Genomic DNA, 26663 nt, shown 5'->3' on the forward strand with positions numbered 1-26663 from the left:
TACCGCTAGAATGTACCTCATTTCCTATCATATATACTGAACCGCTTGCCTTGAGTCACTGAAATTTCAGTGTAGTAATTGGATTCCTTGCCCCAATAATATGCATAACTTTTGTTACCAGTGTGTTATTATTTTTTGAGAAAAATGCAAAAATAGTCACGAATTTACCACAGGGGTGTAATACCCCCTTAACTGGATCGGATGTACCCCTACCTAATAGATTCATCTATAACTTAAAATTTTATGCAGATAACCTTCGTTTTTGCAGTTATTCAAATATTGTTGCCTTAGCTATAAAGTATAAATAGCTGTAAAATGTTTCAAATGGTTCCCACAAATTATCACAGAGACTATGAAGTTGGGAAGTCTGAATGACATGTTGTCTAATATATATAATTATATACATTGTACATGTACATCTGACCCCTCTCTTTTTCACCCATAATTTCAATGTTACAAATACATGTAATGGAACATTCTTGTCATGGTGGACCATTAAGTCAACAATCATACCAATAACATACTGGTAAATAAAATACATATGACAGCGCATAATGCCGCACATCGTCATCATCCCTATATCTTCGTGTCAAAAATTGCCGTGATAGTACGACGAATCCTCTCGTTTTTCAATAGCTATGCATGGCAATTTTGTTCGAGATAGGCCGAGCGACTCAGGCTAAGCATAGTACGTCTATCATATGAGATACCACCAACTTCTATTCTATACATTATTACGATTTGCGCATGCTCTAGTATCCCATATTTTGAGAATTACAATTATAAATATAAAAGAACACATTTAGCCCATCCAGCTGCTTGTATAGAATATTCGATCGGGCACGTGTATATCACAATGCATATATATGTAAACTTTCTTTATCTGTGTCAACAATAGAATATTGATCACCAACGGAGTATCGAGCTGTATGAAAAAAATATTTATAATACAGGGTGTTGACACTGTGCAGCGTTCAAGCTTTGACTTATGTTTGGCACACAGAATGGTGGAAACTAAGTAAGTGAAAGATATCCTACTTAAAGGAACATTTTCTAGGGTGAAATTTTGTGTAGAAACTGAATCTGATATAAAAAAAATGCATAATTATTAATCAACTTGAAAATTTTCCCCATAGCACTATACAGGCATATTTCTGCCCAAAATCCTCAAATTTGAGCGAAAATTTGCTGTTAAAAAAATAAGTCCTTCAAAATGGAGAAATATTATGGATCCCATTCAATGCTTTTAATATCACAACTGTACCCTTGTTACACAATTAGCATAGAAAATTAGGCACTATTTGATAGTGTTCATGTTCATACACTCACAGGAAATTAGCAAGTCAAAATTTTTGTCACCCTAAAATAGCAATTTTCGGCCAAAATCGGACAAAAACCTTGGAAACATAAACCTTAAATAATTTTTTCGCACATTTTTCCGCCAAATGCAAGTCAAAGCTTGAACGGTTATCACTGTCATATCAAGAGAGATGCAGTTCTTTAAAGTGTCCGAATGTACATTCAACCTTTATGGCTCCAACCTGAAGACTATAGAATCTTCAATCAAACTCATGCATGTTTGCAAACTCACATACAAAGTGTGTATCTTCAACACATTCACCAAAATACACATCTACACATAATGCTGTTATATCTTTTGCTTTTACTACATCAACAATGGTAGTTTCTTTCAACTCATGAATATGCCTAATGCTTACATTCAAAAAATTCTCTACTCCTGGAAATTCAGTTATTTTTAATAGGGTGCAAGCTTCCATCCTCTGTATAAAAGCTAAAATGTTCCATACATGCAGCACGAACATTGTTCTGCTTTACACATGCAATTTGGCAGGTTTTCAGCATAAAATGACACACGTCCAAACTGTACATTGCCATTTAAGAAATATTTTACTGTGTATGAGTTTCTTTTAACCACACGATTATAAGATGTTGAATGGAAAATAGAATTTCCCACTATAAGCCTATTATAGAATACCAATTTTCCAGGGGGTTCCTCTATACAATGCATGATGGCGCCAAACAAACCGCTGCTTATAGCTTTTGTGTAGCCTTTGCCAAGAGGTTCAATATGAAGTGAAGAAACCTTTCTGACAGACTTTGTTCTCTGCATTTTGTTAATAAACATGAGCGTCTTTGAGTTTTTCGGTAAATTTTGTATCATTTGCGGTAACAGATGGAGTGTATTAACTGCACTCATTATCTGCATCTCAACATTTTGCGTACCATGAAACAACTTTAAGATCTGCCCATTGGCATCTTCAAATCCAAAACAATTAATTGCCCATAAGGGACCTGTATGAACCACAGTTTCTGGTAAGTGCAGTAATGAGTGCAGGTTTAACCCACAATATCTACTACCGTAAAGGGGCTCAAACATGAAAACAAAGTACACAAGATTATTATAACTTTTCTTTATGTCATCAGTAGAAATAGAAGAACCTGACAGAAGGTGTATAGCTTCAACAAAACATGCATAATGATAATAAAATGTTTTCTCCATAAGGTCTGCCAAAATTGGAAGTGAATAATACAGCAACCATGATCTGAATTCAGATGCTTTCCAATACTTGAAATGAGCACCAAGTGCACGTGGTACCCGCGAGATATTATGGGTAACCTTTATTGCCAAAAGACGGGCATCAACAACTGCAATATCGGAATATACACTGAATGCTTCTGATGCATTTGCAGATGTAAACCATAAATTAATCAAAACCTTTGAAATACCTAAAAGAACACCATGCATGTAGTCAATTACTGATCCCTGTACAAAGCTATAGGAATTCAAGGCCAATAAAAATGATGGGCCTTTGATGCCATTTACAGTATTTTTGGAATCAAAAGCTGCAAGTGCATCATGTACACACTGAGATTCTGTCCTTTGTGGACCAGTAGGGTCATCTTTAATGAAAGGGAATATGTGAATGTTGCCACCTGCTGCAGTTCTTTCATTTCTACCAGATTGTAGACATTTCAAACAACTATACTTACCATTGAATTGATTCATGTTCATGACAGAGCTTTTTGCGGGAAGATCAGCACAACCAAAGAGCATGAAAGCCTTTGAATTGACTGTTTCTCCATGTACTTCTACATCAATGCCCTCTTCCTCTAAGATTTTCAGATCTCTCAGCAAAGGCTCCGTAAATCGAGGAAAAACTGGTTTGGAATCCCCAAACCATAACCCTGCAAATACCATGTTCTCCTTTCGCATGCGGTATTTTACATCCAATTCATTAATAGACAAATAAATAGGCCATAAAGAAAATTTAGAAGACTTAAATACTGGTACCCCATCAGTGTTCCAGCAGAATGATATGTTGTATGGATTGCTTAGCGGTCCTTCATTATCAAACATGTTTTTGTATATTTTTCCATCATACAAGTCTTCAATATTATTTTCAGTTGACTTTTTTCTATTAAAACGGTGCTGCAATTTCTCAAAAAACCCATCCCTACCAAACAGGTTTTTTATTTGGTTCAGTATGGACATTTCTACGAAATACAATTTCTTTTTATCTTCTAAGTTTTCTTTACAAAATTCATTTGGACATGTTAAACTTTCACTTGTTATAGTGCCAAAACATTTGTGACAAAAGAAGTGCTTAACAAGTGGAGTTTCAATGTCAGCAAAGTATTTCCTAAAGAAGTAGAGGCTTCTGAAAGCTGGGTGTGACTGTGAGTCAAGCATAAAGTAGCTAATGAGTGTTAAAAGATCAGACAATTGGGTTCCTGTGATTGAATGAGCAATCGAATAAGTAAGTATCAAGAGAAGTGCAAAGTGGACGCTCAACCAATGTCCGCGATAAATTGGCCTATCTGATGCCTCCTTTGTGGAACTATATGGGTCTGTAGTGCTACCTTCTTCAGCCTCACTTTCATGAGTTTCATCCAACTCATGCATGAACTCATACCAATAATGCTCATCTGGCTGAGTGATATCATCTTCATCCATTTGTTCAATAGGCTGATTAATTGAGAGGAGTTCTTGAATTTTGGTTGAATATGTCTTACTTGGTATTGATGATTCTTCTTCAGCCGCCATGGCAGAGTCAAATACAGAATGTGTAAGTTGATCTGAAGCACACGGTGTTGAGAAATTTCCTTCCAAATGGCATGAATGGGTGGAACTACTGGATCCATAATTGTGTGTTTCATTATATTCAGATGAGTTTATTGTATCTACATGTACATCACAATCTTCAGTACCATCAAAGGCTTTGCTGGATGATTCGCTGGACACTCTTGCAGAGGCTAAGTAAAAATAGAGAGATGAGATGTAGGAATATATACATTAGGAGATGAAGACTCAAGGTCACCCAATTTATATGTCTGTCAGTCACTGTGTGTTCAGACCAAGGTTATATTTTACACACACACTTCAATTGCAAACAAATGCTCTGAAAAAATGTGGAACTGCCGGAGAGCCTGAAAATGGGACCCCTGTCCGCCGCACGTACCTGTACCACCTTCACATGTGAGTGCCCCCGCCCTATACAAATTGATATATCTTTTTTTCTTTGTTGATTAATTGTATAAAGGTCCATTGCTCAAGATAACTCAAGAAAGCTGTCTATGAAGCTTATTTTCAATGTGGTCCATCCCTTTGGGTATGGTGTACAAACAGCCAGGAGTTTCCCTGATCGGATCTGGGCGCATGGTTTTGGCATCCACTCCATCCACCCTGGAACAATTCAAATGCAGTGATGGAGATTTTTGCCTGCACTGATACATAGCTCTAGAACCCGAGTCTAAAGACCTCAACTGATGGACCACATTGATCTCTATCTACATGTAACTTAATATAATTTACCACACCATATGGGCCATTCACCAGTAGTCACATTGAAAATAGTACCCTTGAATGTGCCTATCGCATCCGATGCATGCATATACTTCACAGTTCACTGCAATGCATACTTTACAGCTATTTTTTAATTTTGACATTTTGGGGAAATTAATAGAATTACTTTGTATTTAAAAATAAGTTCTATAATATTAATAACTGGAAAGTGGATGGACACTTCAACCGGTTTCACTTCAGTCCACACAGATGAAGGGTAAATTGGGCAATGCTACATATGGCACCGTTACATTTGTTCAACTTACTTGATGAATCTTGTTCTTCAGCAGCTAAAACAGCAGGGTCAGAATGTAAGTCTGCATTGGACAGCAGTGCCAGTGATAAATTCTCATCCGAATGAAAAGGAATAACATCATCACTGAGATCGCTAGATGACTCAATCTCATTTTGTATGCCATCAACTGGAGTACTAACAGAGTCAATTGATGGTAATATGGTTGTTCTAGATGTCCTGTAATGAATTGGTCGTACTTGATTTCTACTGTTGACAAGCCTGGCCACTTTACAACAAGCTTGTATGTCTGTGTGGAAATAAAACAAGGGAAGAAAAGATAATGTAAACAGCTTAGATGTAGCCTACATTAGTAAAAAGCTATTACATAAAATTAGATGAGTACCCCCCTCATTTCTGCCATTGATCCAAAACCCAAGAACAAAGAAGAAGAGAAATGTTGGACTCAACATATAAAAACAAAATGTCAAAAACACCAAATGATGTACATGTATATAGGCATTACATATAGAGCTATAAATGCCATGAACCGCATGAAATTTATGCGCAATTTGCCAATTTCATTTATTGCATTTTTGGGCCACTTTTTATAGTCAAATGTCTTTTATCATATGTTTCTTTTTAAAGAAACACATAAATAAGAAAATGAGCCAGGGACACAGACAAACACCACAGGTGTATTCAAGATATCCTCATCAGGTCAATGACACATTGTCGATTTAAAAAAAAGATGTCATGTAAACTGATGTACGGTACTGTATCAGTGTAAATTATAAAAAATAAAACCACGCAACCTCCTCACTTTTCCCAAAATGTGAGGATGTGAAAAAAATTATGTGAAATATATGACTTTTATATGTGGCCTTCCCTTAATTTTTTTTTAAAAGTCGCACACCAGTACGCATCAACAATTTTAGCTCGAATCTAAACATGGGATGTGTAATCCGATGCTTGTAGCCATGAGAATGTCAAGCTCCAATGTGCACGCATATTGCTACGCCTACGGCATACATGTATGACTATATGAGGAGAGATCGGAGCTACGAAATGTATCACAAAACGTGTCAGAAGCATGACACCATGTAAAGCAATCAAAATTTGGAAAGTAAACACAGATCTTACTCGAGAACTCTAACTTTAATTTGCACACGATAGTTACGCATTCAATGCTCGAGTTCTTTGCTATGGTTTTTCGGTTGGACAGCGGTGCAATTTTTTATTCGGTTAAGAGGGTACTACACCCCTGGCCAATTTTGTGCCTATTTTTGCAATTTTCTCAAAAATTATAGTGCATTGGTGACAAGTAAGATATGTATATTATAGGGGCAAGGACTACCACTACTGCACTGGAAATTTTATTTCAACACAGACAACAGTTGTGGAGTTACGGTCAGAAATGAGGGAAAACCAAATCAATAACTACTTGCCTTGAGTTGCTGAATTTTCAGTGCAGTAGTTGTAGACCTTGCCCCTATAATCATGATAATATTCATATCTTACTTGTCACCAATGCGCTATAATTTTTGAGAAAAATGCAAAAATAGGCACAAAACTGGCCAGGGATGTAGTAGGCCTACCCCCTTAAAATGTTGAAATTTGGATGAAAGTTATTTCGATGAGTCAACTGTGAGCAATATTCACTGAAGCATGACACCGTGTAAAGCAATGGAAGTTCAAAAGTAAACACAGTCGATCACGACAGGCCTGGTCTTTTGAGGCGAGTGAGAGTGATCACTTTCGCCATCATCACTCGCCTAAAATGAAGCGGAGGAGAGCTTTTTATCACTCGCCTACATTTGGTGTAATAATACAAGTGATTAAAATCACTCGCCACAGCTCACCTGGCAAGTTTTGAGGAGAGTGATTTGTCACTTGCCAGCAATTTTCAAAAGACAAGGCCTGTCACGACGGGCGATATCGCATTAAAAATGTTGCTAAAATTGCACTTCAAGTTCAACAAAATTTTGGACTGTTTAAAATAGGCAATCTTTAATCAAAAGATACAGTTGACTCATCAAAATAACTTTCATTCAAATTTCAACATTCGCAGAGTAAATAACAACCGTGCAAAAAATGTCAATGTTGACGGACCAAAATCGAAAAACAATAGCAACATACATGTACTCTAGCATCGAATGCGTACATGTAACTATCGTGCAAATTCAAAGCTAGTAAAAAGTGACTGACCCATGATTGGTATGATTTTGAAGCTTTGAAATTGAAGTTGCCTGCAAGTCATGACTCGACGTGTCACAACCATGTCCATGATGATTAAGTACCGTACTTGAAATGTGCGAGTTGACGCAGCTAGTACCGAAAATAATAATTCCTTGATCCCGAGTCTAGCCTGAGAGTATGAATGTACAGCGTAATGTTGCAAGTTTAGTGGAATGACACAATAGCGCGATCGATTGTGCACGCACGTAATGCAATGCTACCCAAAGGCATGAAAGGCGTTGTACGCTCTCGCAATTGTCATTGCGTGCCGATTGAGCTCTCACTCAGGATCGAGAAACTATTACTATAATCATAGTAATATTAGAGAGCTTATGAAATGACGTAACTTTAACGTCTAGAGGATTATAGAGGATTATGTATTCAAAACCACCTTGGTTTTGAATACGTCACAATCCTCTAGACATGCTAGACGTTAAAGTTACATGTAAAGTAACGCTCATTTCGCAAGCTCTATTATTTTATATGTTACCCCAATCAAGAATGAAATATTTTGAGTATAAGTGGCACTTTAAAAAGGCATACCTATATATACCTATATCTGCAGAGTTATCTTCGACTTCGTCATGTTCGTCCCGTCACATCTTCTTTTTGCATTTGACTTTGAGACATCCTCATTATCAATTTCATGCTCATGGCCCTGGGCGCCGGTAGCATGACTAGTATCGGTAGTATTATCACCACGAAGTAAATTTGCAATGCATTGACTGTATGAACATGATGATGTACTGGGCATGTCTGAACTTGAAGAAACATCATGCTGCCGAGGAGATATTTCATTATTGGCAATGGCATGACTATCATGACTATCAGTATCACCACCATCATCACCACCACCAGCACGACCAGGTCCAGCAGAGGTTTGGCATGTCTGGTTGCTGCCCATCATCTGTTCACAGTTGTCATTCATTATATCAGTGATATTATTTTATGTGGTTGAAAATTCTAACCACCATGCACGCATGTACCAGTACCAATTCTAATCTGAGCCGAGACGGGAATTTTTTTCAGACTCGGTTGCAAAATTTTGCAGGCTTGCAGGTATGGTTAAATTGAAGTTAAATCTTGTTTGTATACATTTTGACGCAATATAAACGAACGCGTAATTAGAAAACATCTCTGTATCAAGTAAAAAGATACCAATTAAAACTAATCAGTATCAAATTACCATATCTGTAAATCTTTTAGACACAAGAAACATGAACATAAAATAATCTTTAAAAAAAATTACTTTAACCGCATAAAAACAAAATCATTTCAGCTGGGCGGTTTGCTATAGTTTTTATGCTATTTCTTTTTCAAAACGAAGCTCCAAACGACAAGGTACTATATGTCACATGACCCCATCAAAGATGACTCATCCAACATATTTTTGCTTAAAAACAGTAATTACACACGAACTGAAGCGGAAAATCAATCATAAATGTAGTTTTAATATTGGGTATGGGATATCTGTACGCAATCGATTAACAAAATTGAAAAACAATACGCTGCGCAGTCGTTTTGGGGAAAAATAATTTGACACATATCTGATGACGTCATCATTATAAGTGCTCATAAACAAGTCGCGCGCTCATTTCAATAATAAATATAACGGTTCGCCGCTATTTCCGTTGTACACACGTACATGACACTACGACTAGTTTCATCTTTTATCGATCAATATTTTTGTGCAGAAAGGTTTTCAAACCATCTTTCCAGTACCATGTATTTCAGCATAGTTTACTTCCCTAGCGACAACAGTCTCTACGTTTGCAACAACAAAGAAATTGGCTTAATTAATAAGGACAAGCCAAAACTCGGCCAAAGTGTATTTAAGAATTTTTTTGTAGACCATGAAAATGACCCACCCGACGGGAAGTTTTACAGGACAAGTGACCCATTCGAGGGATTCGTTATCTATGAAGATGAACGTAAGTCTGCATTACCTTAATTTATTATATGATGCATGTTCATGACGTTGCCCATGTGCCGTACTGCATGCACAGAATACAGATCAGCAATTCAAATTTCTGGTTCTGGTTGAGTCGGCATAGCCAGACATGCAGTACTTCAAGTTCAACTTCAAATGAATGCTGAGTCTGAGCAGTGCCAGTGTCTGAGCACGCAAATTGAAATTCTCCTCTGACAATGATGCCGGATCCCGCTGTTGGAGTAAAGAACCAGAACCAGAAAAACAGAATGCACATGGCCTGGGCCTGGGGACATGCAATTCATGCATGCATGCATGATGATGATGATGATCGAACATAATTAATATCATGGCTATCATGCATGCATGTCTCATCAATCGATATCATTATACATGTTGTATCAGTTCGGGGGCATTCATAATTCACGGACGTCTCTAATATAAAATATTCTTGAAACGTCAAGTCATAAGTTACATTATTATTATATTTCAGAGATGTCTCTAATAATTTATCACATACTCCTTTCTATCATGTCTATCAAGTCTAGTATAGCAATCATGTACGGTAATAGTTTCAAAACCCAGTCGCAAACAATAATTTAACATGCCAGCGCAGTGGGAATAATTTTGAGTGTAGGCCTTAACAGGGTTCTAATACTGCTAGCCCAAGTTGAGTGCCTGCTAATTTTACTATCAATCATGAATTACGATTAGAGCGCAGGTTCGGGTTTACTTGAGAACTCTAGCTTCGAATTTGCACACGATAGTTACGCATTCGATGCTAGAGTACGTTGCTATCATTTTTCAACTATGAGTCAACTGTATCTTTTGAGCAAGATTAGCCTATTTTGGACGGTGTTCAATTTTGCTGAAGTGTAATTTTAGCAGCATTTTTGATGCGATCGCCCGTCGTGATCGGCTGAACTTCCATTGCTTTACACGGTCTCATGCTTCAGCGATTCCGACTAGATTTTGCAATATGGTCTCTAGCCTTGCTCGAGATGTCTAGCCAAGAATTTACTCACCGATAGCTTCACATTCTAGGCTATAGAGACCATTGCATTCAAAATCTAGTCGGATTCACTGAAGCATGACACCGTGTAAAGAATGGAAGTTCAGAAGTAAACACAGCCGATCACGACAGGTGATTGCATCAAAAATGTTGCTAAAATTACACTTCAGCAAAATTTTAGACTGTCCAAAATCGGCAAATCTTGCTCAAAAGGTACAGTTGACTCATCGAAATAACTTTCATCCAAATTTCAACATTAACAATAACAGAATAAATAACCACCGGTGCAAAAAATTGCACCGTTGTCCGACCGAAAAACGATAGCAACGTACTCTAGCATTGAATGCGTAACTATCGTGTGCAAATTCAAAGCTAGAGTTCTCGAGTACCGTAACTCAAGCCTAGTAGAAATGTGAAGCTATCGGTGAGCAAATTCTTGGCTAGACTTCTCGAGCAACCTCGGTTACTCTTGGAATTTTTTTACTTCAAAACCATGCACATATTTTGGGCAAAACGAAGGGGCGGCAAAAAGAATTAGTAAAGAATAAAAACAATTTGGAAAAATTGTACTATACATCAAAATTTGTTGCTTTTAGAGCGCTAGCACCTATCCTTTTTTTTTTCTTTTTTTTTTTTTTTCTTTTTCTTTTTTTGCTCTTCACTTCTTCAGCCCCCCCCAGGTAGGGGCGGCCACGGTACGCCGCTAAAAAAAATTGATTTTGGCCATCATTGCCATCTTTAAGTGTGTCCTGGGACCATTTGTCAGAATTTGCACAGATAATTTTTGTACATATTTCCTAAACATTAGGAAAGCTTATTCTAATACACTCGGCTTTGTTCTGATAATCCGGTGTGCTGCATCGAGTACCCAGCTGTCGACAAAGCTTGACGTATGTGACATCACAGACCCCGTATGTGAAATCACTCATCACTGACCCGTCTTCAAAATCAGACAGAGACGTCTGTGAATTACTAGTGCCCCGGAACTGGTATGGATGGTGAATGCTGATGGCAAATTGGCAATACACATTTACAAATACCGGCCGGTACATGTAGATCATGTGAAGTTCTTCATGTCTTAAAATCGATTATGAAACAAGGAAATATTTATTATTATGTTTATGAATTTCGGTCATGTTTTTCACACTTGTGACTTCCAACGAGTCACGAGTAGACTGCTTGATTTATTTTTAGTTTGGCTTTACAGGTATTGCATGATTTCAAGCAAGAGAGACAAGTTTATTATTTGATAATTTGCTGAGCTTATTAATCTTGCTTTGAGATTGGCTCTACAGGCAATTGGTGAGAGACTCAACTCAAGATAATGTCCAGGATATCCTGCATTTAGCAATATTCATATTGCTTTCAGGTAACATACATAAGATTACGGTAATCTTTAAGGTACGTACACATGTCGTAGCGTAGCTATTAAAAAAAATGTGGACCACAAAATGACCCCCAGCCTGTATCAAGATGGCGGTCTTTAATTCTCTGATTGCAACTCAACTTCAACTCATGATATTTTCTATTGTTAGCAACTTAAAGCCATATTATAACATTTTCAAACAAAATACATTTAGCATTTCTTTGCCATAAAATGTTACTGTCAGATATATCCCCTTTTATTTTTGAGCCGAACAACTACGGCAAAGCAAATAAAATTGGAATTTACTACCAGCGCACTGTGCGCACATGTCGCCAATGGCCCATTTCACGGTTAGGCGCCACTTTTTGATTTTCAACATATCTGGCCTGGTGTGTAAAAAATAATGGGGTTACAGAATTTACTGTTGGTGATTTTTCATTGTCTCTGTATGGCCTACCTCCACTAGCTTAATCGGCCTTTCTAGTTTTATCTTTCAGGGCGCACAGGGGTCAGAAGTGGTCAAAAAACCACATTTCACTAGCAACCTGGAAACAGACATTTATTTTCCAATGCTGCCACTTTTAACTATGTTGAGCCTACCAGCTGCTTTTGTTGTTTTTATGTAGTGAACAAGTTGCACTATACAGCCATACATGAACAAAGTATTAGTTGTCAGTTAAACTAGCATGAGAACCATTTAAATTTCTGAATTGGATGTGACATTTTCCGCTCACATCTATGTACCTTATTCAATGTGGAATAGATCGACTAATACTTTACATGAATGGCAAACTAGTGTGTTTTAGTAAAGTTCAGAGTCTTGTTACTATTTGTTGAACAAATTACACTTGTTGCTCTTAATATGTAGATACAGCGATATTTTGAATTTTTGCCAACAAATTCCGCTCACAATTTTGTCACATCCGATTAATTTTCCAAATAGTATAATTTATTAACAAAATGTGGCAGAATTTTTTCTCCTTGATTTTTAAAAATCTCCTGCTATGAGCTATCTAATGACACCATTTAATGAAAACTCCTTCATCAACTTAGCTTGCAGATGTCATTTCAAAGTTTCCGCTCACATGTGTCACATCCATGGTACCTGTCACATCCAAAATAGTTTCTTCAAAGAACTAAGACAGGAATGGGACTAGGATGCCAGTTTGAAGTTATTTCATTACAGGTTTGTGGGGGATCAAAAGGCACAACAAATCTTTAATTCAGTATGCCTTCTTTAATTGTGACAGGAGATTCAAAAAGCTTCAATTTCCGCTCACATGTCACATCCTCAAAATTAGTAGTTTTTAGGCCAAAATACTTAAACAACATGATATTTGACTTTCTAAAATAGGTTTATTATTTTGTACATGTCATATATGATTATTTCAAAGCTTTGTCTTTGTCTTTAGAGGACAGTTTTGTATACAATTTACAGAAGCGGATGTGACATTTTCAATTGTGAACGGAACATTTCAGTAAATTATAAACATTTTGCTTGTCAAAAATATAGAGGGTCAGGAAAAACGTTTTAGCATTGCTCAATTCAATAGAATCTCACAAAATATATGTGTTAGAAGTGCCCAAAGCTTATATTTTTGACAAGCAAACTGTTTATCATAATGAAACATTCCGTTCACAATTGAAAATGTCACATCCACTTCTATAAATTGTAAACAATGTTTTAAAATGAACACTAACACAGGTTGATATGTTTCAATATATCCCATTTAATTCACTGAGTGTGTGAAAACTCTTTGAATCATTATTTTCTGAAACATACTCTGCTTTACAGTGTGTGGTTTCCGCTCACATTGACATCAGTCACATCCAAAATTGCACAAACATCAGAATCTTGAATTTGACCTGTGTTTTCAAACTGGCTGATATTATTTGTGAACATTACCCATATTATGACCTTCAAAGCTGTGCAATATCAGAGTCATTCATTGATTATTAAAATTGTTGAGTAAACCTTTTCATGTCAATTTCCTTTTTACCACAAAATTACATTAAAGTGGCCATAAATTTGTCATTACACAACAAAATTTGCCCAAATTTGGTCAGAAGGGAGCCTATGACATACTCGTTTATTTTAAATATCTATGATATATGTATTGGACAGTCAAAGTATAAATATACACTACTCAATATTGATCAAATTTGTTAAAAAATTACATAACATGAGATAATAAATCATAATTTTCTTCAAGAAGTAGCGAGATTTAAGCTGGGAAATGATATTTTTATGAAAATCTGGTCTTATTTGGAAAAGAAAACCCTATTAAATTAAATTTAATCCATTTTGAAAATTTCGAGTTTTTTTCACTAAAAGTGGCGCCTAACCGTGAAATGGGCCCAATACGTACCACTCCTTCGGTCATGTTATAGTACGACCTTTTGTTGTGATCACCATCCCGCACGCCATGTACGCACTGTGTGTTATGAACATCGTGTGTGCGACTGTGCGTTCGACTAATAATTCCATCGTAATAATAAAGCGCTGGTTCCGGCGTTTTGTTCAAAATCTCGGATTTTGACAAAACTACAGCACCTAGAGTCTTGATTTTTGCAGGCTATATTGGTTTAATAAAGTACAATTCAATTGTGTAAAAAAGTGAATTAAAAAAATTCAGTGAGGGCATCCTCCTCAGCAAATGTTATAATATGGCTTTAACAGTAACCTCTTTTTGCATTATACATTTTGTACATGTAATTTATGCAAAGCCATTAGCCGGGTATTTGAGTAGGTAGGGTAGGTAGAATGAGAGATGGTCATTAATAACTGCTTTCTTCCAAAGTGCAGACTGCTTACTTTACTTTTTAGTTTAGCTTGCACAGGTATTGCAAGAGAGACAAGGTTTAAGTTTATATTTGCTGAGCTTTTTCTTGCCTCTGCTTTGAGATTGGCTCCACAGGCAATTGGTGAGAGACTCAAGATACAAGGTCCTACATTTAGCCATTGTATTTGCTTTCAGGTATAAGATAAATTCTTCTTCAAGGTACGTAGCTATTTTCTGTCTAAAGTTTGCTTCCATGCTAGTAAGAAGTTAAATAAGAGCGGTGTTCACCAAAAGTCTGGATTTATCATTCTAATAGGCCAAGTAGAATAAGTAACATGTATCGCCCCCGCCCCCCGCCCTCACCGATTTCTGGAGATTTTCAAATTTCTTGCTCACTTAGTTTCTGAAATGGTTATAGTGTCAAAGCGAAAATGTACCCGTACCGTACATGGAAGTTCTTGGTTTTCATTTATAACACATTGCAAACTCTTCTAGCTAGGGGTAGGGTTGGGGAAATAGCAAAATATTAGGGGCCTCCGCGTTTTAATGATAGTGTTGACATTTTGACAAAGCCTTTGCAATTGTAATTTTACACAAATGAATGGTTGATTTATAACGCATTAACAAATTTAAGTAAGTGCCTCCCTCACCAAATTTTGAGATGATACATGTTATTTATTTTACTTAGTCATGTGTTTCTAGCACAGAAAGGGGGGGGGTACGCGTAGTCAAAAATAGTTCATTTTTTGTTTCAGCAGGACGAAATAGTAAATATTGAACCATGTGACTTCAACTGACTTGGCTGAGGTCACCGGATATGTGTTGCAGGGTTTCAGGGACTGTCTGTTTTGGAATTGCCAGGAGAGTTTTAAATAGCTCCATATCTGGAGCATTCAAGGAGAGCTGTTTAGAGCATTTACAATAGTGTAAGGAGCAAATGGTCAAATAAGGAGAGCTAAAACTAACTCTCCTATATCAGATTTAAGGAGAGCAGTATTGTGCGACTGCTCTCGCTCTCCTCAAAAGGCAGTCCCTGGGGTTTCGAGTGGTTTTTTCGATCGACATAACTATAATTACCGGTATATCATATGAAATGTGATATGAATATCAGGTCTGATTTATAGTGATTACTAATATTCAAATCAATGATCATCCTATGCTGAATCAGCTTGATTGTTATATTTCTGTAACTGTATTCTGACATGTTTTCTTGACTATTATTTTGCAATTTATATTTTTTTACTTGACAGTGAAAAAGCACTGTAATGCGAAGTTGGAACTATTTGAAGAGGAAGTTGGCAAAATACTGGAGATTGATGACAATGCAGTCCGAGTCAAAACACACATGCTTGGATTTGGCCAGGCCGAGATGGGGAAAAAAAGTTCTGTGAAGAGAAATGTTAACAGGGATAAGTTTGTGGCAGCTTTGGGTAAGTTTTGATTGTCAGTGAATCATTTTAAATTCCAACTTGTTAATTTTACTTACTGTACACTTGAAAACTATATACTCATCTTAAAATATTAATAAATTTTATATATCAATATATATACATTTGTACCTTACATGTAATAAAGTATTTTAGGCACATAGCCAATGAGGACAGGTTTGATACCTCCCCCATCCACCAAAAATTCATGAATGATTGAAGAATTCCAAGTGTTTCATTTTAAGTGTGGGTACCACACTACACTACTTTAAATGTTACATGTAGTCCACAGTCCCCCCTTCCCTGGGCCACTCCCCACCCACCCAATAAAATCCTGGCTATGTGGCTATAACCATCCATTCTTACTACTGCGCTGTACTGGGATCAGCTTGTAATATGCGAGACACATACGGTTGGTATAAAATGGCATACACAACTGGGTGGCGGGTGCATAACCTACATGAACTGGGTGACGCCCACTCAAGAATTTATGCAGGAGTTGTGAATTTATTTGCGCGTGCAGCAACAAGAAACAAACCAATTCTCGCACATTACAAGCTAATCATATTCATTCATTACTACTACTAGTACATGACATGTATGTATAATCAGTAACATGAATGTGTAATACACAGGCTTTGTCTTTTGAAAATTGCTGGCAAGTGACAAAGCACTTTCCTCAAAACTTGTCAGGTGAGCTGTAGGCGAGTGATTTTAATCACTTGTATTAGTATTACACCAAATGTAGGCGAGTGATAAAGCTCTCCTCCGCTTCATTTTAGGCGAGTGATCACTCTCACTCGCCTCAAAAGACAAGGCCTGAAAAGTTTGTTTCAGGAAATCTCATTGCACATGTTCTTTACCACAATAACCAGTCAAGATTAATGGGTAAATTTTCATGGGAAAATTTTCTGGACATGTGACCAATGCGTATCAATGTGAGTGTAACCTTGAGCCTAATCCCTGACCCTCGGATGTGACCTCGCTATTCAAGTCTTAGTCATTTTGAATTGGAATAAATAGTATTTTTGGCTGTAGTTTCAATAGAAATTTGTGCAGAACAAACTTATTGAATATTATGCAATCTTAATTTCTTCCCAGTATCATTAAAACGTTATTTCAAAAATATTTACCCGCAGCAAAAATATTTATCTGAGGAAACTCTTGTCATAACTCAACTTAAGGCCAAAAAAAAAAAAAAATTGTGTTGCCCTCAAGTGGGAAAATTTGGGTAGGACGGTCGGATTTCTTTTTTTTTTTTTTTTCTCTTTTTTTAAACCTTCAGTTTTTAAATAATGCTTCTTCAATTAGGGAACTTTTGTCAATTTTGACTTCTGGATACCTGTTAGACATCAATTAAAGACTAGTCTTTCAATAAAATATTAATTTTAAGTGAAAAACATTGAGTTTTTGAACAAATCTGTAAAAATCATCATTCAAAAAAAAAAAAATGCACCCCTGATTTTTCAGGATTTAGGGTCGGACCGTTGAGGGCAACACAACAATTTTTTTTTTTTTGGCCTAATATGTCTGCGCCCATGGGTGTCACTAATGTCCAGAAAATGTTCCCGTGAAAATTTACCCATTAAACTTTTAACTGATAATCCATGCATGAATCAAATCAGTGACAAACTTCATATACCGTAGTACTTTAGGCGACGAAAAAAACACTTTCTACAGGCGTGCAAACTTGCCAATTGATGATAATGAGTAAATGACCCTTAAAAAATTCCCTAAAGCTTGAAAAATGACGGCCAAAATCAGTCTTAGGCAGAATTTGAAGGTTTGGGTGTGTATTAAAAAAAATGGGTGTGTAAAAACTGCCTGCCTAAGCCCTTGCATCCAGCAATCGCTCTCTGCTGCTCTCCTTAAATCTGATATAGGAGAGTGATTTTTAGCTCTCCTTGACCATTCTCTCATTACATTGAAAATTAGGAAAAAACAAGTACATAATAAAAATGTAGGAGGAATGAGCATAAACACACATTTATGTCCTAAAAATTGCCAAAAAATGATGATTTAAAAAAAAAAAAAATTTTGCGCAAAATTCATAATATTGGTCATGAACCAAATTTTAGGTATTTTAATTTGTTTAAATAGAAATGTTAGTAAGAGATTAAAAACAAAACAAATTGGAAGTTTACCATAGAAAATTGCTAAAATGGCACATGAATGCAAACGCTGCTGTAATTTGCTATTGGACCACTCAAAAATGGAATATGCCATTACATTTTAAGTTCCTAATCCTATATTGTGTATTAACTATCAAGTTTTCTCATTCTGTGTTTTGTCTAACAGCACATCATGTACTAAGTACTTTCTACTTAACGTTGACCAAACCATCACTTGCATGTCTAACTCATTTATACAACGATGATTAATGCTCATCTACAAAATTAAAATCAAGTGAAAGGATCTTACTGTTGCCAGGTAAAATACTGATTGATGTTGTTTGAAACCATGTACATTGTACATCAATGATCCAGGGTAATTTGAACATACCATATATTGCCTTGCCTGTAATAGCGCTTGCAATTAGGTACCGTACACCATGCTGGAATGTTTCAATATTGAAAATTATGAACGTTTTTAATATATTAACATTGACCAATGAAATCAAATTGCCAATGTTCTTAACATGAACAGAGAATACATACAGTATGTTAATCCTACTTTTTTAAATTTAATATGGGGACAAAATTACAACTAAATCAGTGAAATTATATTGCGTCAAATGCTGATCAGTATTCAGTAAACATGATTAGTATGATTTTAGTCATTTTGTTGACTTTAATTTGCTCCTATAATGTAAGAGTGGTCAGGTCACAAATTCCATTGTACCATAGTCGATTAATGTTTTCTGTCAATTTTGTTAGCATCACACAAGCTGAGACACTCCCACTCTACTAAATCCCCTGTTTCCCCACTGTGATTTTTTTTTCAATGGGAAGTGACCGGAATGCAAAATTTTCATGCCAAATGACAAATCACTTGGTAAATATTAGTCCCACCTTAGACCTAAAAAAAAATTGTTTGAATGGCGTAACCCGACCTACCCTAAAATAAGGCCTGACCCTAGCCTTTTTTTCCAAAAAAAAAAAAGAATAAAAAAGTAAATTAAAAAAAAAAAAAAAAAGTTCCAAGGCCTTCATCAAACATAATTTACACTACAGCTTTAAAATTTGCATTAGTAACTTTTTATCACAGAATATATTTGAATATATACTAAAAAATCCTTAACTACCTACCATAATTTTTTTTTTATGTTACGCCAATTAAACAATTTTTGGGGCCTTATCAGTAATTAATCAATCAGTTACATTTACTAGTATGTCATAGCGCCAAATTCAAAATGTTCAACGGCGCCCATTAGCTCAAAAAGCTACTGCTGATAAGCCTCCTGAAATAGGTGGCTCTTCAGAAACACTGTAATAATAATTAGTGTTAATGTAGTTTGAACTGATAATGATGTTTATGTGTATTGCTTTTAAAATGTTTGCAGCTAATGAACGGACAGGCAGCACCAACATGTCAAGTGCAGGACCTTCAAAAGGTACTGGTAAGTGATATTTTTATCTTTTATATATTATCACAATTTACAACAATCCCATTTGTTACCAGAAGAGTTTGCTCAATTCCTTTTCAGGCTGTATGCATGAAGCAAGTGAGTGAAAAAAAAAATTATGATTCTTGATGGGTTTGGACCCTTGTTTTGTTTACTATGGTTGGCTGCAAGATGTTGTGAAATGGTGATATTACAGATCAAAACCTAGAAATCACATTTAATGCATGCTGCTTTTCAAAATTCAAACATTCAAAATTTGATTATGTTGTCATTGTTAATAGACTGAAAACATTGACAAATCAATGCTGGAAAAAACAATGAAATTTTTCAATACATTGAAACCTTGCAATGCCTTAGTTATAAACACTTTTTTTTATCTCAATTCCTGTTGCAGAAAAAGAGGATAACAACACAAGAGCTGGATCTTCACAGCTACATACAAACGGTAAGGGTTTTCAATGTGGACTAATTTGTACAGTTCTTTAAAAATAAATGCTTCTGCACAGCCTAGATTTTGGTTCGCGAGAATCAAAATCCATATAGTCACTGCACTTACTGTATTGTACAATGATCGAGAGAAGTTGATTCTCGCAACCGAATCTATGAGAATCATGATCAATCATCATGAGAATCGATTCTGTGATTCTCGTCGAAATCTAAGCCCTGTAATCGGTTTTGTTTTTTTATCATATTGACAGTCAATTTGATTAACAAGCCAGTTAAACATGCACCCTTCAACCTGACATCTTGTACGCTTCTCAATGGTTTTGTTATTAACAACTCTTTTCTTCATCTTGTTACAGCTCAGAATAATGGTAGGAAACGCACACATGCACCCGGTAAGAGAAAAAAAATAATAGCAAATCTGTGAACCCTACTGTTCTGATATCCATGGAATATACTGCACTGAGCAAAATGGAAAGGATAACAAGACTTATTTAGGCACCAGAACCAAATTTGTTAGATATTTGGATCGGACCATCGATGCTTGTTATTAATGAACATAATAGAACTAATTAATCTGAATTAATAATTTAATAGTAAATATTTTACCACAATTATCAATAGTCAATTCATTGAGTTCCTAAAGATCGACCAAGCGTTGATGGTTGATCAAAAGATTAAGCTAATTTGTTCCTACATGTATTGCCTAAGTGATTCTACACAAGTACAACGAGACACCCATTATAATATGACATTGCCACCAGAATCGGCTGTATTTGCTCAAAGATGTCAATATTTTGAAAGATAAAATATGAGTTTTCCTCATTTTAGCATATATGCCAAAAAAATGTTTGCTTGCCCTTCAGTGGGATGTTTGGTGTGGTTGGTAGGTCATATTGTTAATGACACTACTGTATAGGCCTAGCCAATGAGCATTGGTCATGTGGCAAGATGAATCAATACTTCAGATTATCAACACGCTTGACACACCATAATAGATTTAATTAGGGTGACTAAATACTTACAGGCATAAGATGCAAAGTTGATTGGAAACATTGATGCAGGAATGCACAGTTATGATATGTTATGAGTTTAGAGTAATGATTTTTCAAAATGTTGGTGAAAGTTAGCTTTGAAATTTACACAGAAAAAGTAATAAAAAAAATTGAAAAGGGCCGATCCTGATTTGGATCGATTGGTGGAAGGCAAGCAAAAAAGGGGGAAAATGTCATACATGTAGACTGAACTGTGCATGCAACTTGAGATTAGTAGAAACCATGGCAGCATCTTGAGCCTATCTTGAGCCAATTTTGAGATTGATTTGGATGCACTAATAAATTACCTTTCTAAGAAAATTACACCTGTTTATTTTCTATTTGATTATATGTTAAAATTTATATTACATTTTTTACAGGTAAGGAGAATGCTGGCAATCAAGAGAACTGTGTAAAGAAACAAAACACAGGTGGTAAGTCAGAAGTTTACTCTAGTTGCCTTCACAGATAAACTTGGACTGTTGCGTCTGAGGCATGGTATGATTGGATGCAATTTAACATTCCAAGTTTATCTCTGCAGTCAATACATATGTACATAATTTAATTGATCAAATCTGCCTGTACAAATTTATAGACAAAATATTTTGTACAAAAAAATCTTTGAATGGGCCTCTAATATGTGCTTGGTTACAAAACCGGCAAACTCATGCTCCAATGATCACTCTCTGAAATGTTTAACTTTGTTTTTGCAGCGGCTATTAGGAAAGCGAAGAAAGAAGAAAAAATCGCTACAGCCCATGAAGCTTCAAAACAAGCAAAGGCGTTGATTGAACAAATTAAAAAGAGTAACTCGTCATCTCCACCTTCATTGGTCACTAATGCCACTCCCATTGTTCATGCACCCCCTCCACCTCATTCATTGGCCACTAACTCATCTTCTGTCACCACTGCCATTGTTCATGCACCCCCTCCACCTCGTTCATTGGCCACTAACTCATCTTCTGTCACCACTGCCATTGTTCATGCACCCCCTCCACCTCCTTCATTGGCCAATAACTCATCTTCTGTCACCACTGCCATTGTTCATGCACCCCCTCCACCTCGTTCATTGGCCACTAACTCATCTTCTGTCACCACTGCCATTGTTCATGCACCCCCTCCACCTCATTCATTGGCCACTAACTCATCTTCTGTCACCACTCCCATTGTTCATGCACCCCCTCCACCTCGTTCATTGGCCACTAACTCATCTTCTGTCACCACTGCCATTGTTCATGCACCCCCTCCACCTCATTCATTGGCCACTAACTCATCTTCTGTCACCACTGCCATTGTTCATGCACCCCCTCCACCTCATTCATTGGCCACTAACTCATCTTCTGTCACCACTGCAATTAAATATGCACCTCTTCCATATGTATCTCAGCCAGCAACCATTTCATTCCCTAGCACATCCTCTTCCACTTCTCTGACACCTAACCTTGATACTGCAACAACTCTTTTAGCCCTTTCAACATCCAATCCAACTCAGATCATGCATGTTCCACCACTTCCCAATCTGACACATGCACCACCTGCTTCTGCCATTCCTCTCTCATCTCCACCTACCAAGTATCCATCTCATCAGCTTCCCAATCTCACACCATCTCCATTAACTCCTTTAATTCCTGCCTCAATCATGTCCTCCTTGCCAAGCAATGTCCCATCCCCTCCAATTTCTGAATTGCTTCGGTCTGTAAATGGAGATCTCTTTCCACAACAAGAAGACTGCATAGAATGTTTTACAAAAGAGGGCGAGATAGAGAGGCTGCGACAGGAAGTTAGAGAAAGGGATGAAGAGATAGAACGCCTTAGAGAGGAAGTCATTGTTGCTGCAGAGTCAAGGGAAGACGTAATTCAACGGCTGGAGGAAGAGCTCGATGCAGCAAGAAATAGAAGAGGTAAATGTTTGTTGATCTTATTCAATTCTGTGGTTTAACATGCAATAATGTATGATAACTTAGTCACAAATGAGGTGGGTAAGATTGACAATCTCATCCCAATCAAAATTGAGAAAGCCACCTCAAGCTAGCATCTGCACTTGTATGGACCAATAAGACCATATTTTTGACTTAAAAACTACTGGAGCTACATGTATACATAAAAATGTTCATTTGATGGGCCTCCAGTACATGTAAGATAAAGTGATTATATGAAGTACCGTACGTACCTAAAAGTAAACACCTCATTCTGAGTCTACTAACTCTGCATCAAGTTTGTGAGGGACAGACAGATAATGTATTTTGACCCTCTCAACACCCCTCATATTGTAAAAGAATCAAATGTTGGGACTGTTACTCTTACAGGTAATGCTGAGATCAGAGCTGCAGTCGGCGCACCGCCAGTTCATCAAATCCCTCTTAATGACGATGACGTTTACCAACCACGAAGAGGGCCGAAAATTAATAAATGTATATACGTAAGTACACAAACATAATACATGTGTATATACTATCTTTTGAAAGTGACAATCAATTAGTATCTATCTGTTTTAATTTAAGGACTGCATATCAATGCAGTCATAAAAAAAAAAAAAAAATGAGTCTTACAAATGTATTGGTGTGACAGGTTGAATAAAAGTGAGGATCAATTCATTTCGTGACATAATGTTATTAAATGCATAAAGGTTATTAATAGATTCAGTAAACCAGCTTTTACAAACATTTCAGTCCTCGCAAAAATGAATTTGAATATGTAAAATTCATGATGTATAAAGGTATGATATTTTATGAAATCTGATGGCCCGTTCTGAACTAACGCTGTTAAAATGTTATTTTTCTGATTCTTTCATTTTTTATAGAGAATACTGCAGCAGGGTGAACCATGCCCAGCAGGATATGATCAGATCGAAAACTCATCTCTAAGTGTGCCAACAGAGTGGTTGGCACAGATACTTTCCGAGAATAAAGCCAAGTCCCGCTCCCACACATTTAAAAAAATCCTAGAGTCGTTTTTCGAGCCAGACGAAATGGGTGGAAGAAACTCAACAAGTATGACAAAGAATTTTCCGGAGATCATGAACCCCCTAAGATGTAAGTATACATGTATGAGGGTCTGATATTAGGAAAAATAGATAATAGTGTTTATACCTTCCTGGATTCAGTAATTTAGATATTGCTTTTTATTGTATCTCTAAATGTGATGATGAGAAGTATATAAAAGTAACATTTTCAGAAAGGAAATGATGCAAGGATTCCAACTAGCATAACACATTCCTGCAAAAATTAGCAGTTTATCAGAAAATCTCACAATTGAATTTTACTTTGCTGACTCGAGGAAGGTATACGGACTATAGGGAAAAAATCTACCCGCTGGTGATTTTTTCACAAATTGGGTTTGTTTTGAATTTGTGATGTTATTAATGTTTTTCAAATATTGTCTGACAGTTTCCGATCAAAATATAACTGGCATCTTGTATTTTTGAGACATTTTTCAAGGCAATTGCAACTCTCAATATTGTCAATAATATTTCTAAAGGCTGATATCTCACTTTCCAATTTTATAATACCATATTTTACGAACTCAAGATCTTCGCTTAGGAATGTCCGATTTCATTGGGGAAACCGGCGTTGTGGAGCAAAATATCTCCATATTTAAAGTCATAATGTACAATCTTTTTTCAGAATTTACCTTTATTTTTTGGCCCGATATTTTGGCATATTTGTAATATTTACACATGTTCTAACTTAAATCTATGAGCAAACTGTCAAATTCATCCTATTTGTAGTAAAACGGGACGATTTTCTGTTGGTCCGACATAAAGTCATAATTTTTTAGATTATGACTTTATGTCGGCCACGATCGCAAACCGTAGTCTCGTACAAAACTACATGTAGCTTGGTTACGCTCCCTCCACATGTGGAGGGAGCGTAACCACGTAGGAGTCTAACTCTGAGGCCGCACTCGCTGTCCTAATCCAAATAGTGCGAGATGTTTCGAGTGATAGAGGTGAAGTTTATGATGTTGTTTCTTTGCAAATTCCCAATGTTTTCACGTCCAAATGTATTGGGAACTTTCATAATGATTGCATATTATCATTTTAGAAGGGAAAAAAAATCTAAAAATGTAAAAAGATCGTACATTAAGGCTTTAAGATAAAAAACCTCGAAATTTATAACCTGACATGGCACATCACATTTGTACTTCAATTGTGTAAATCAACCATGATTTTATGTTGTGTACTTCTGAACACTTGAAAATTACATTTGAACTCAAAATTAAGTTTTAAAAAAATCTTTTAAAAAAATGCATTCCACATTCGTTTTGAAACCGCCATTTGAGACAGCATTATTTTCTTTTAGCCAATGAAAAATATTCAGAGAATTGATGATGAACATGACATATGCTAACGGTGATCATGAAAAGGTGATTGTGGAGATATACTATTGGAGTTCTTGATGTTGAAAGTTTCTAATTCTATAAATCCTGATTGTGTCTCAGGTAAATCATAGAACAAGTCCACATGCATGGTTCTCGTGGGTGCCCTTGTTTTTTTTTTTTTTTTTTTGGAGTATACTTAATATATTACTTGGCTGTATGCCGTTTTTTCATTTGCAATAAAATATATTGAAGACGTAATCAATTTGAAATGATTATGAATGATCGCCACCAAGTATTTGATTTGTATATAAATCAACATATTTTAACAACTTGTGTTTGTATGTTTTTGCATTCTTTCCTTTGCAGTATTTGCGATCAACCAACTGAAAATACAGCCGTCTGACCTGACAAGATACATTAATCAAAAATGCAACTCAATGAGCAGGTCAAACAGACGTCAGAAAGTCTCAATAGAACTTTCTTTGCTATAACTTGCATCACACATTTCATCGGTGGTAATACATAGTGGCATAGAGTGAGTTTTCCATGGGTGTGAGAGTTCAGAGTAAAATCTGAATTCAGATTTTTGATCTCAATTTTATCTCTTTTTTGCTCTTCCTCTGTACAAAAGTATACTAGAGCTTTCCAAATTTCAGACTTTTTCAGATTTTTTTATCTGTGGTCACTCACACCCCTGGTTTTCCAAATTTCACATTTCACATAGTGGCGTAAAGGTTTAGAGCTATCCTGTATATTATATTCAATGGCAACTCGGCAAGGGGTGTACACCATGGATTTTTTTTAGTTTGAGTATATCATTGAGAAATGAAAAACCTGACAATTTGATCTTCATAAGTCTGTTTCATTTTCGCAGTGTCAATTTGAAATTTAGGGGGCATCGGCTTGGAAATTGTGTCGTCGTGTGAAAGTCAAACTTTAAGGGACCATTTCTCCCAAACTACACAGTACACGCACTTTTCATGCCGACCCCCTGAAGAGTTAGGGTCTCAAATGTTCAGGTTTTTCATTTCTCATTAATATCTATCAATACCAAACCAAGAAAAAAATCCATGAGGTATGGTGTACACCCCTTGTTTAAGGCATGGAATGACCCAATAGTTATTCCTTTTTAACTATTGGGTCAATCCATCTCAAATCACCTAATGGGTTGGCTGGACACCCTCTCAGATTTTGTTTAAAATCACTTATATCATAGCCCTATGTGCCAAATGAACACATTTCAAACGGTAGGTCTCTACTCCTTGTCGTTTCCGAGAACCGGCCTATTAAAAATTGGGTCAGACCCCCCTTTTTGCTTACGCATGTCGATATCCATATCTTCCCCAAGGGGTAAGCTACAGGGCTACAAATTGGAATCTAGGGTGTCTTTGACCCAAATAACAAGATTCTGGGGTCTGGACTAAAAAAAATGTACATGTCGCGAAGCG

At 36.4% G+C, this 26663-nt stretch overlaps 2 protein-coding genes across 5 annotated transcripts; one reads left to right on the forward strand and one right to left on the reverse strand.

Moving 5' to 3' along the window:
• Positions 1 to 533: 533 nt before the first annotated feature.
• On the reverse strand, positions 534 to 8371 carry LOC140141620 (uncharacterized). Of its 2 annotated transcripts, none has more exons than XM_072163620.1 (3): positions 7888 to 8371; positions 5131 to 5406; positions 534 to 4275 (listed from the first exon to the last, which is right to left on the reverse strand). In XM_072163620.1, exon 3 carries the CDS (start codon positions 4064 to 4066, stop codon positions 1793 to 1795), a length of 2274 nt encoding a protein of 757 aa, XP_072019721.1. In that variant the 5' UTR covers positions 4067 to 4275; positions 5131 to 5406; positions 7888 to 8371; the 3' UTR covers positions 534 to 1792. The 2 variants fall into 2 exon arrangements, with proteins under 2 accessions (XP_072019721.1, XP_072019667.1); XM_072163566.1 differs by having other exon boundaries at positions 7878 to 8371.
• A 437-nt stretch (positions 8372 to 8808) lies between these two features.
• Positions 8809 to 25797, forward strand: LOC140141799 (uncharacterized). Of its 3 annotated transcripts, none has more exons than XM_072163693.1 (10): positions 8809 to 9265; positions 15676 to 15855; positions 19355 to 19411; positions 19812 to 19862; positions 20221 to 20256; positions 21276 to 21329; positions 21609 to 22796; positions 23202 to 23314; positions 23696 to 23927; positions 25582 to 25797. In XM_072163693.1, the coding sequence occupies exons 1-10, from the start codon at positions 8980 to 8982 to the stop codon at positions 25704 to 25706; spliced, it is 2322 nt and encodes a 773-aa protein (XP_072019794.1). In that variant the 5' UTR covers positions 8809 to 8979; the 3' UTR covers positions 25707 to 25797. The 3 variants fall into 3 exon arrangements, with proteins under 3 accessions (XP_072019794.1, XP_072019864.1, XP_072019941.1); XM_072163763.1 differs by lacking the exon at positions 8809 to 9265 and adding an exon at positions 18151 to 18282 and having other exon boundaries at positions 15643 to 15855; XM_072163840.1 differs by lacking the exons at positions 8809 to 9265; positions 15676 to 15855 and adding an exon at positions 17976 to 18282.
• Positions 25798 to 26663: the final 866 nt, after the last annotated feature.

Source organism: Amphiura filiformis, chromosome 1, assembly GCF_039555335.1.
Source record: "Amphiura filiformis chromosome 1, Afil_fr2py, whole genome shotgun sequence".
NCBI classification, from domain to species: domain Eukaryota; kingdom Metazoa; phylum Echinodermata; class Ophiuroidea; order Amphilepidida; family Amphiuridae; genus Amphiura; species Amphiura filiformis.